At 36.8% G+C, this 12,079-nt stretch overlaps 1 protein-coding gene across 1 annotated transcript in view; it reads left to right on the top strand.

Annotated features, from left to right (window-relative positions):
- LOC149167067 (uncharacterized) overlaps positions 1 to 11,364 on the top strand; it is a 187,325-nt gene extending 175,961 nt beyond the window's left edge. Inside the window, exons 3-4 of the mRNA XM_089431456.1 lie at positions 10,474 to 10,578; positions 10,716 to 11,364. Of these exons, the coding sequence (XP_089287582.1) occupies positions 10,474 to 10,578; positions 10,716 to 10,991 (381 nt within the window). The 3' untranslated portion in view covers positions 10,992 to 11,364. The remainder of the gene's footprint in view (positions 1 to 10,473; positions 10,579 to 10,715) is intronic.
- Positions 11,365 to 12,079: the final 715 nt, after the last annotated feature.

Genomic DNA, 12,079 nt, shown 5'->3' with positions numbered 1-12,079 from the left:
ATCATGTATTTCAATAACACTATAAGCCCTGTACTGCTAATCATGTATTTCATTGCTTAAGTTAGGTTTCTTTTCTGAGATAAATTGTTAAATTTGATGATCCTGTTGAAATGCTTGAACTATGGTGAACATGTGGTACCTGTTGTCTTCCTGAAGTTGCTGAATTGATCATATGTTACACTTCCATGGCAGTGTTGACTTGTTGAAAGTATACTTCACAGATATTTTTAGATCTGGATGTGGTCTCTGCATTTCGGATCCATAGTGAATTTTTTAAAGCAGAATAGCTTTGTGATGGATAATAATTTATGGATGATTTTGGTACTCTTGCAAGCATAAATTGTGAAGCATGTGCAACTTTCATGTTTTCAAGCATTTTATACATTTGATAAGTCATATTGGCAAACCGAGCATCCTTGAACTTGATCTATTGGATGATTTGGTGCTCGCTCATCATGATCCATCTCTTGAATACCAATTTACCTTAGCCCATGCCTAGCTAGATGAACTCACCCTTCCTACTGCTTGACCTAGCTTGGTTTTGGCCAATAGGAAAACCATGCTTAGGTTAAGAAGCCCTTTTCTTAGCCTTAAAGAGAGAGGCAAGGCCATGGAGGTGACAGCAGGTGGCTTGCTTCATAGTTGCTCCTTGGCTCTCCCAATAGGATTAGGAATTTTACCTTTAAGCGAGAATCTGAGTTGCAATAGTAACTATTCTATTCAAATCTGCAATTTGGAAATTTAGGACAACAAGTACCATCTCCAACAGAAAGTCATATTACTCTATTACCAAGGGAAATCACAACAATAGCTAACACAATGGTTGTAAATACTCGCTGTCACAGTGACAGACAAAAATAGACACAGTAACTCTCTTCCTGACATAAACTTGCTAAGTTAATGCACCCTCCTCTTTCTATAGTCTAAGAAGAGAAGTGGAGTTATAATAGATAATCTCTAACCTTAAGTGGTGAGTTAACTCCATCATAAATGTGCCCCACCACTACTAGTGCTCATTAATGAGATGAATCACTGCACTAATCCACCTAGCTGTTAGAATATAGCAATTATCATAAATGTTCCATGCCCAAGAATTATTGTGCTCGGCATCAAGTGTAACTGCTAATGTTAAAGAACTTCAATACTTTAGCATTAAGGTGTCCAGCCAGGCAAGCATCCCCATCATGGAAGAGAATAACTTTGGAACATAAATGGTAAAGAGGGTTCACAAATTAAACTTCCCTTAAGAAACCCTCACAAGTGTGCCCTCTCTCTCCAGCTGTGCCATCTCTACTGTTGCTCACCCAAGGCAAAGGGAGAACTTTGGAGCAACTAAGGAAAATTTCTAACATTCCCTCATTGCGAGGAAGGAGTTTTTCACTAAACCAAGCTTCTCCCCTTAGCATCTTCAAGAGTCTTCAAGGTGTACTTCCCTTGCTCAAGGAAGATTTCATCAACATTTGCATACTCACAGTCAATCAATGTATCCATGTTAGGTTTTGGAACTATTTATGATAATGAGACATCCTCTGTCATGGCATCTTGAAATACTTATTTAGTTTCTTCCTTACAGCGGAAATGTTTATTCATACAAATAGAAGCAGTGTTGTTAAAATCATGATATTATCGCGATATTATCGTTTTTTCGCGATTTTTTCAGCAAAAAGATAAAATCGCGAGTAGTACTCGGACTTTTTTTTTATAGGCGATTTTTTCGAAAAAATCACGATTTTTTCCCAAAAAATCGTGGGATTAAAAATATATATATATATACATATTTTTGAGGAGGAGGAGGTGACACAAGCTACCCCTGTCACAAGTAGAGGACGTGGTCTACCTCCTGTAGCTCCTAGTTCTTCAGCTTCTAGAGCACAGCAGACTCCATAGTCTACTGCGGCTTGCTAACTCCACTGACATCTACATCTAGAGGGGCAAAGGAAATCAATAGTATTAGACTTTAGTTATTTGGTTCATTTCATTGTATATGACATTATGACTCATGATATGAGATACATTATTATATTTTTTGTTGATATTTTGAGGTTGAGTTGGGACTCAGGAGTCAGGGCTTACTATTCAGGACATGATTCATTGTTATATGTGATTTTAGCACTAGAAATGATATTAAACATCTTATATATTAGTTATTTTATCATAGTTATGTGTCAATGTATTTATTTTATGTTGTAGATGATTATATATTAAAAAAATTGAAAAAAAATGAATATTTTTGTACCAAACGATTTTTTCCCGATTATTACCATTTTTTTACCGATTATTACGATTTTTCCGATTTTTTCCTCATGCCGATATTATCCCGATAACGATTAGTACAACATTGAATAGAAGTCATTAATGTGACTTGAGTGGGAAAATTCTTAGGAGGATTAATGGCCCAAAATGTAGCTTTAAGTGCTCCCACTTTCTCTAGTGCCTTCTGCAATGTCTGAACGAGCTGTCTTGGCTTCCTAATTGAACTGGAGGGTACTGAAGCATCTTTTCCTTAAGGAACTTTGCTGATCTGAATCTGGTTTCTCCTCATTCTATAGATCAACCTTTGTGAGAGCAAGCTTTTGTCCCTCAATTTTCATTGGAGGCTCTTGAGACTAAGAAGATCATGCATCCTCATCAAACTTAACATCCCGATTTACCGTTGGCTTCTGCTGTGTTGTCTTATAGATCCAATAAGCCTTGCAGGTCTCACTATTTTAACCTTTTTACAAGAGCATAGACTCTAGAGGTATTATTTGTTAGGTTTTGACAACAGTAGTGATTATCTATTTTTGGCTGCAATTGTACTAGCTGAAGTACACCTTCTTGTGCTGCTTTATCTTTCATCTCCTGGATTTTAATGAAGGCGGGTTTGATAGAAATAATGACAAGCGGCAGAGCATGCTTATGGAGTGGGTAACCTCTCATCTATAGTGGGGTTTGTGCTTATCTTTGGCAAATGTCAATGAGTGTGTGTATGTGGAGGTTCTTTGCTATTCTGGAGAGGGCACACTGGTGGATTGGTTAGCATGCAGTTGAGTTGCAATCTGATTTTACCGATTCATGCTTTCAGTTGACTTGCACAGAAAGAGGGCATTCATATTGAAGTGAATTTAATCTGCATGGTTGAGGTTGTTTTAGTATATGGAAGTGGTAGGTGGGTTATTTTTGGCCAAGAGGAGAGTGCACCATTTAGATAGTGTTTTCCCATATCTTAATCTTCAAATGCCAGGACATGTGGGTGCATTCTCGCCTTATCTTGAGATTTCTACATGTAGTGAGTACACAACAGTGTGTGAGAGCGTTCTGATGGCAAGGATTGTTGGTGATTCCATGCAAACATGTAAGTGTTTTCTTTAGGGAGTTACACGTCTGTTGTGGGGCAGCATACATAGTGTATGCATCCACAAATTTAGTGGAAGAGCACATCATGTGGTAAGGATCAGAAGTGTATTAAATGATGGATAACTGATTGTAAAGTAATTGGATTCATGAGGAGTTGCTTTTGTACTTTTGAAAAAAAAAAAACTTTTGCTTGTAATTGTTCAACAACTTTGATAACGAAAAAAGCTTTGAGTATTTTGGTCCACATCTTTTTTATCATTCTAGTTTATTGATTGCTGCTATTAATGCTTGCAGCGCTTTCATTTACTGGTACCAGTTAATCTCATTAAGTCTTGTGTGTCTCTCTACCTAAGCTTAATGAGGTTGTTATAAACCCGTGCTGTTGTTCTTGACCCCAAGGGTTTGTAGGGTAGATTTTACTTCTTTGGTTATATTTTGAGTGACCAAGATAGGGTTGTGAAACTAGTGTTGACAGAGGGGTTTAGGACGCACTAGTCCAATGATATTCATGTGGCATGGATTTCTCATTGAATTCTCTATCTCCGTATAGACATTTTTGTTCGCTCTTTTTCAACTCCATGATGCAATGACAAGCACTTGTTTCCTGATCCATTCCTAAAGTTTGTAGTTTTTACCTTTGTGCGCTTTGTGTGCTTATTGACCTAATTTGCTTTTGTTGGGCCAATTCGCAGGTCATAGGCAACTTTAGAGGTACTCCCTTGGTGTTGTCATAAACCAACATAGAGTGAGAGGAATTCATGAGGTGATAGGGCCATTGCTCCTAAATGGTTTCATTGAAGGCTCATTATTGGGTGTTAATACATTTAATTAAATATTAGAAATATTTAGGAAAAATAAAATATTTAAGGTTACAGAAGTTGGTGAGAGTATATTGTTAACCATCGAAGTGGGTAACCACTAGGAGAAAATTTTTCTCCCATGTGTTCAACTTGCCAACCAAGAGCCCTAAGATGATATTCAGATAGCTAGCGTCAAAGGACTTCCATCCATGCTTGGGTCAGTGCTTTATTTCATCTTACTCATTAGATTTAGCTGGGTCATCTATTAAAAAGTTCATTAACCAATTTTTTATCAAGTGCTTTGATTTAATGTTCCAAGGACATTCTAGTACATATCACAGGTGGAATTGGATGATAGACCACTTTTGGTTGTATTCTTTTTCCCATGCTTCATCGTGGTGGTTATCCCTTGCCCCTAGTCTAGTGTGACCTTTGTTAAGGCCTTTCTTTCACTGTTCAGGAGGGGCGCAAATAGGAGGCATTGATTGATGTTGTGTGTCCATGGTAATCCATACTTAACACTATCCAACTATCCCCTTATCCACATCGCATCTCTCACCAATATTGGTTCCTTGTTTTCCTCGTTCTTGAGTAGGAGCCTAGAAACCTTGCCCTAAGAGGTTGATGCAGTAGAAAGAAAAGAAAAAGCATGAGCCATAACGAGTAAATGTAAAAAATTGGTTGGGATATAATAAATCATGTGGACAAAAGCCTAGTCTGAGCTCTAACTCCCTTCATTAGCCCTCACCTAGTTCTAGGCTAATGCATGAGCAATCAAAATGAAAGGAACTATGAATATTCCAACCTCGATGCGCATTGAACTACTTCATTTTGAAGGGGTCAATGATGCATAAATGAAAGCTTGTAACCCAAGCTATGCAAGAAAAAGAAAATCGATGAAGATAAAGGTGCACAAGAGGGGTGGTAAAAATAGGCTGAGGAAAGGGGTAATCAGGTCCTACAATTGCTCCCTCTTCACATTATAACACTCAAAGATGATGGAATTTCATAACTAATACAAACACTGTGACATCCTTCGTGAAGTAAATCGTGCCATATCACTAACCACTTGCACCTACTTATTAATGGGTCAAACTAGGAACTATTCCTCCCCTTAGGGTTGGAAGCACCTAATAGGGCCTTTTGATAACCCTTCCATATCTAAATATGGTAACTTGTTTACAAATCATAAGCTAGGAAGAATTTGAAGATGATGCTTGTGTGAAGTACTTTTGTGTCTTTTGCATTAGATATGGCCCACTGTGATACTCTTATGGTTATTTTACCTATGATGATGGTTTCACTTGATTTTGAGGGTATGTTTCAGGTGGTTAATCCCAAGTGTAGCTGCCATCCCTTGAGTGATTGTAAGAGGCTTCTCCAACACTTCAGAGAGGATGTCCAATGCCACTTGATGACCATTTTGACCACTAGAGCTAGGATGTTGACCATCTTTTAAGGAGCATTGACCTTGGGTTGTATTCAACATTGACGATGAACTTTTCCTCTCTTTTTAGAGCCTAAAATGCTGTGCATTTGGATTAGGACGTTGCTGAAGCAAAGATGATGTACCCCAAAGACAATAGGGTGCCCCCAAGTTGGTGTTGTACCTTCTTTTTGGATGTTGCCCTAGTGCTGAGCCGATTTGATGAGGATGATGACTTGAGACCCCTTTGAAGGGGACGGGACACTCCCTAAATGACGATGTCATGCTCTAGTCTTGTGACATCCCCTGTGTGGCTTGGGGTGATGACGTGGGCTTGGTTAATATGATGTGTTGATGAAAAGGGTTTTGCTTGATGATTTGACACCTTCTTGATGAGGAGATGGCCTTTTTGAGTGAGGAGCACTCTTTGACCCATCCATGGCACACCTTGATGGAGATAATCATTTTTAGAGGATGATGTCACCCTTGGAAGTCTTTTTGCTCACACATATAGGTTAAAAAGGGACTATTTGTTATGTTTTATCATTGAGATAACTATATTTTAGGTCGACTTGTGACCTACTTAACTTGTGGTCAGATCACATATTTTATTAATTTTAGCACTTTTAAGTTTTAGCCAATATTAGACCTAAATCGACTTGGCTTCCCTCCTATAAACAGAGGGAAGTCAATTTAGGAAAATTTGTCGTCACACACTCTTTACTCACTTGAGAGAGTGCGCACTAAGTCTCCTTTCTCTTGGTCGCTATGGGGCATTAAATGAGAAGATTATCTTGGGGAAGATATTGTGATCGGATGTGAATTTCTCTTGGATTATGGATGGTAAATAAATGGTGATTTGTGCAAATTTACTGTAAGTTATTTTCTTCCACCTTGTACTTGTTGTAAAATTAGGGTTTCATTGAAATTTTCATCAAATGTATTGAATATTCTATGGCTCTAACATCTCTTGGACAAGATTATCATGAAGATTCCATTAAGGAACATTAGTATAGCTTCTTTACATTTTCTCCAATTTGATTGAAAATTGCTAGGGTTTGTGTAGAGAAACCTCTTTGTAAATTTTTCCTCTCTCGTGAATCATTCAATTGGTCTTCTAATTTCTTCCATTGATCTTGCATAAAGACTCCATTAGTCTAGGATTGAGAAAGACACTAGTCTATTAGTGTGTCTATCCTTTCAAATTTAAAGCCCTAGATTTGTATTTTTTATGTTTTCTAGGGTGGATTAGGGTTAGGTTACACCAAAATCTGCATTTAATAGCATAAAATACATTGGACCTCATAGTTGTAGGCTTAGGCTTTGCATCTACTAATTTGAAAAAAGAAAAATATCATTTTTAATGCAATTTTCAGCCACCTTTTTAGGTCTGATGCCTAGAGTTTCGTAGCTGTTTTATGTATTTTCAACCATTGAAAAATTGCTGCAACCTTTTTCCTTATCTACTCATCCAATAGCCTTTTTAACTTATTGTTTATCATCATTTATAGGTTGTTTTATAATTGCTGTCATAAATGTTGTATGATGTAAATTGTATTGTTTAAAAACCCTAATTTATATCAACTGTTGATAATTTAATGGTAGCATGTGCTTGGGATCTATTTGAGCTTCTTCAGGATTATTCAAACCCTCTAGTTTTAGCCATAGCTCCGTTGAACTCGTTATCTTGAATTATCTCTCATCTCACCTGGAGCCCTCCTTTATTGAATATCATCTTTGGGTGTCTTTTTTAGCACAACCCTTGGAGGGTATTTAGCCCAGGAAATCTTGGGTAATCTATCTTTGAGGTTTGCTAGGGATTTGGGAAGTCCCCCCGTGGGGCTAATATCCATCCATAGAACAACAGGGGAACAATTACTAAGGTGGCAGTGTTGGCTGATCCCATTTTTGCTCCTAATCTAGAATGCTTAGTGAGGCTTAGCGCTAGGGTGCTAGATTTTGTAGTAACATAGACAAAAAAAGTTAGGCGGTGAAAGAATGAAAAGGGTTATAAAAATGATGATTTTTTTAACAAAAGTTACTTTTAGAGAAACACTAGACAAAGGCAATGCATATGACAATCTATTTCTTGAATAAGAGTCCCACTAGAAAAGTGAGATAGGAGTCTTACTAGAGGAGGCATGGTCCGAAAGGAAACCAAAAGTAAGTCACTGCAAAATCTTTGGTTCTGTTGCTTCTAAGGTAATTCCAAAGGAAAATACAATTGAATATGAAGTCACATCTAGGAAATTATTGTTGGTTGCCTATTTTGAGCAAACCAAAGTATATAGGATTCTCGATCCTTGTGCAAAGTTCAAACCATGTTGTGAGCATGACATGTGAATATATGAAAAATCAGATCTAAATCAGATTATTTGTGCTTCATAATTGGCTGATAGTTTCTGTTTTGAAACTGCAAGTTTCGCTGGTCTGTGAGGAGAACAGGTGCAGGGTGATAGGCAAAAATCACGCAGAAAATGTTTCAATAGAAGTGGAAAATGGTGTTGATTTGAATGCTATTCAAGAGGAGGGCAGGCCAGAAGATGTCGAGGAAGAACTTCCACATCTTGGTGTCGAGGAATTGTGTGGAACACGAAAAATCATAGATAAACAAGGTGTGCAATAGGTTTCTTGTGTTTTGTTGATGGCTGATTTCTCCACTGGTTTAAACTCTTTTGAATCCCTGTTTGATGGAAGAGAAGAAGTCAAGGTAAGTAGAAGAAAACACTTGTTGCTCCTACAACGAAGTTGCATATATCTAGGTTAGTGCTAGCCATGGAAATACATTTTGGCTGGTGGATTTGCAGGTTGGATGTAATTAATAGCATATTTAATAGTTTGCCACAAGAGGTGCGATTTGCAGGTAAGAGGGATCTTGTGGATGGGGCTCTTTATAGGTTGAAGTTAGCTCTGAAGACTTGGTTTCTAAAGATTGATATACTTTGGTACCTAGGTGTAGAAAGTAATGGTTTTCTGGAGTTGAAATCAGCTTCTACATCTGGGGTAGGCAGGCTGAATTTTTCAACTAACATTGAATCTAATATGACTAAAACGAGTTAATGTTCAGATAGGTGGCTGGTGTCTTGGCATATCCTTCATCAACCATGCTGGTAGGTCATGTGCTCAACTTTAACTCACTGTGCGGCACCTTCAAAAGTTAAAATTTTGAGTGCATTGCGAGGGGCATATGGTCTAGTACATGAGGTATTGGGATGTGAATTTGTGGACAACAGAATATAGGGTTGCCAATAGTTTGACTTCCAATATCATCTGATTTAATTGCTGATTGGTCGCACAATTAAGAGGCACACTGCAAACATGTTTTATGACACATGGTCCATATAAGTTTATAATTTGGAAAAATCATTTGTTTTCCATATGACCATTATACGAGGGTGATAGAGTCTATGTTTTAATAGTTGTCCTATTATTTTATATCATTAGTACTTTTGACTTGGGATAAAGTGAGTTAAGTGATGATTAACTAAGTTGCTTTCACTTTTCTATGGCAGCATACTGGTGGCTATCCAACTCACGTTGTTCTCATGAGACATGATTATCAATGTATTAATTATTACACATTGCATAATATCCTCTCTTTTCTTCTAGCATTTTTATATGGATGTAATCCGATTAGAGAATAAGACTGTTGTTCATAATATTCATTTATGAAAGAGATCATTTTTTTTTGATATGGAGTTTATAATATTCATTTACAAAATACAAAATCGTTATGTTTTTCATATAGAGTTTGTTCATAATAAGCTTCCATAATTTTTGCACACATGCTAACTTCAAATATTGTGATTATGATTTCATTCTTGCAAAGTAATAGAAAAAAGAGGCCCAAAACAAGAATAGGAAGGTGCTCATGGGACGCCCAACATAGGGACAAGGTGATTACGACCAAGATTTTGTAATCCTTAATAGCCTTGCAGCTGTTTGCATATAATCCATACCTGAACAGTGATATGGGATATTGACATTGTAGATATTGAAAAATCGCATTCACTTTCAATTTGTGTTTTTTCACAAGTGGAAACGTCTTTGTCAATGTCTAAGGCCATTTTGGGTTGAAAGGAAATAAAAGCTGTAATTATTATGTAGTTCAGTTATTATCTCGTCTTCAACTAGGAGCATGTATCTATATGGGATTACTACATATGGAAATCTCTCCAATCCAAACATTGTTTTTTCTAATCCAGATTGGTCAGCCTCATCTTTATGCAGGTTTCCTGCAAGCATTACAGTGGTGTAACATTCTCATAACTGAGTCAGCGATCTTGAAATGTGATGATCTTGATGCTGCTCTATTTGATTAGTTCATGTCATATTTTGGACTGTAAACCATAATCTTTAGTGGGCTAATAGTAAATTCTGTCACGTGAAACATTTGGATGTTGTTAACTTAGGTATTTTTCCAAGGTTTCTTCGTGTCTGTGGCTACACACACAAGTATGAATATTTATAAAATTTAAATATATATTTATACCGAATTTCAAAATTTTAAAAAGTTAATTCTTGTATGAAACTTTTGCTGTTTTCCTATTTAAGGTAATTATTTTATGATACATGTATTTGTCAATACAACATCAAGGAAAAATATGCGAGGAAGACATTGGTTATGCCTTAGAAAATTTCAAAATAATGAATTCATGGTGTCATAGCTGTACCTTGAACATTGTTGGTTTTATTTTTCAAGCTTTCCAATGCTCTGCTGCTCATATTAGTATAGAGCTTTTTGCAAACAAGGGAGAAGGGTTTTTTCTTTCCACATTGTCTAGATAGTTTCCTACATTCACACATATGAAGAGAACCCAAATGAAACCCACATACAAGCAGAGGCTTAAACATTTGCTAAATGTTTGAGTTCGTATGTTGATTATTGTTTTCTGGATTATTTTATATCAGGTAATTGAAATGGAATCAATACTTGGGGGCTCAGATTATCGCCGAGAAGACCTTGTTCATTTGCTGAAGACAGTTCAGGCCCATGAGAAGCAGAAGCTACATATGGTAAATGAAATTTCATACTTGTACTGCCTTGCTTATACAAAAAATCTGTATTCTATTAATTCTGTTACTAATTGTTCATCACTACTCTTAACATATGGCCTGAATCTTCTTATTTTCCTGTTTTATTCCCAAAAAAGGTTGCTACTATCCAAGTTTTGAAGAAGGCTGGCCGTCCATCAGAGCGCCATGTTCAGTTGAAGAACAGGCCTGTTGAGCATCGATGTGTTCATGTTACTGAGATAACAGAGGTCACTGGGCTTGAGGATGCAGAGGCAGATGCTGAGTATGATGCTGCATTAAATGAAGCAATCAGAGTTATACAGGAAGTAGTGACATATATTAATGATCAAATGGAAGAGGTTAGATATGAGATTGAAGAGTTGGAAGCTAAAGAATGTCAGGAGAATCAATGAACTATTTCTTAGCTGGATTTCTGGGTATATTGTAAGAGACATTGGCAATTGTATGTCTACTACCTGATTTTTTTGTATATAACATGTATTACAGCTTTTCTGAGATTGCAGTGAAGGCTTGTGAAATGTTGTAAAACGATGGATTTTATAACGAGGATTTGTATATCCTACATCAAACAAAGGTATTACATGGCTCTCTTATCCTTATAGTGCCTGCAAGGCATTTGGAGATAAGTGCAAAGAAGACAGAAATAAGATTTATGGAAGCATTGCTTGCTTTGGTGAGGTTGGTGTCAAACTTACTGCTATCTGACAATTAAATGTGACTATCATTTTGGAATCATAGAACTTGGAAAAGAATATTGCAGAACAAGCACTCGACTGAAACTGTCAATACCATTATTGTCCATGCGATTCAGCAGTATTTTCTTTCCATAACTACAGCCGTTGGCTTGTGAATGCACCTATTGTTATAGAAACATTGTAGTATTTTCCTTATGATAAATTTCCACGGGACATTATCAACTAATCTGGTCTAATTATAGAAGATGGTGAAACAAAACTACACTTTCTTCATGATGAAATATGAAAGTCTGGCACTAAGTTCCGAAAAAACCTTCTAGCCCAGAGCCATTGTAGCTAAAGGAAAACCCCTGATATCACTCTTCTCATTCTGTATCTCAACATCCTAACAAGAAACAATTAGTGGAGTAATTAATTCAGCATGTTTATCTCATTTCCAAACAATCTGGCCAGTGTGAATACTGAACAGAATATGGACTTATTAACAACTCAAGCAATCTGCAAACCTGTGAAAGGGAAATTGAGGAGAGCACACAATTAGCAAGGAATGTCTATGATAACGGAGCTTGGACATGAGTTGCTTCTCACAAACGTGATATATGATTTGCAATTTCTAGTGTACGTTTTCAAACCAACTCATTTATGTAGACATGACCTCCAGTGGTGTTGTATGTTTTCAGACCAACTCATTTATGAAGACATCACCTCCAGTGGGGTTGTATCCTAAGCTTTGCTGGTCTTTTATTTGATTTCCAAAATATGAATACTTTTATTATTAAGATAGC

The sequence above is a fragment of the Pinus tabuliformis genome, chromosome 5_1, assembly GCF_031772625.1.
Source record: "Pinus tabuliformis cultivar Carrire ecotype Pingquan chromosome 5_1, CPIR1, whole genome shotgun sequence".
NCBI lineage: Eukaryota > Viridiplantae > Streptophyta > Pinopsida > Pinales > Pinaceae > Pinus > Pinus tabuliformis.
The sequence above is the reverse complement of the archived record's forward strand: the minus strand, read 5'-3'. Positions and strand labels throughout refer to the sequence as shown.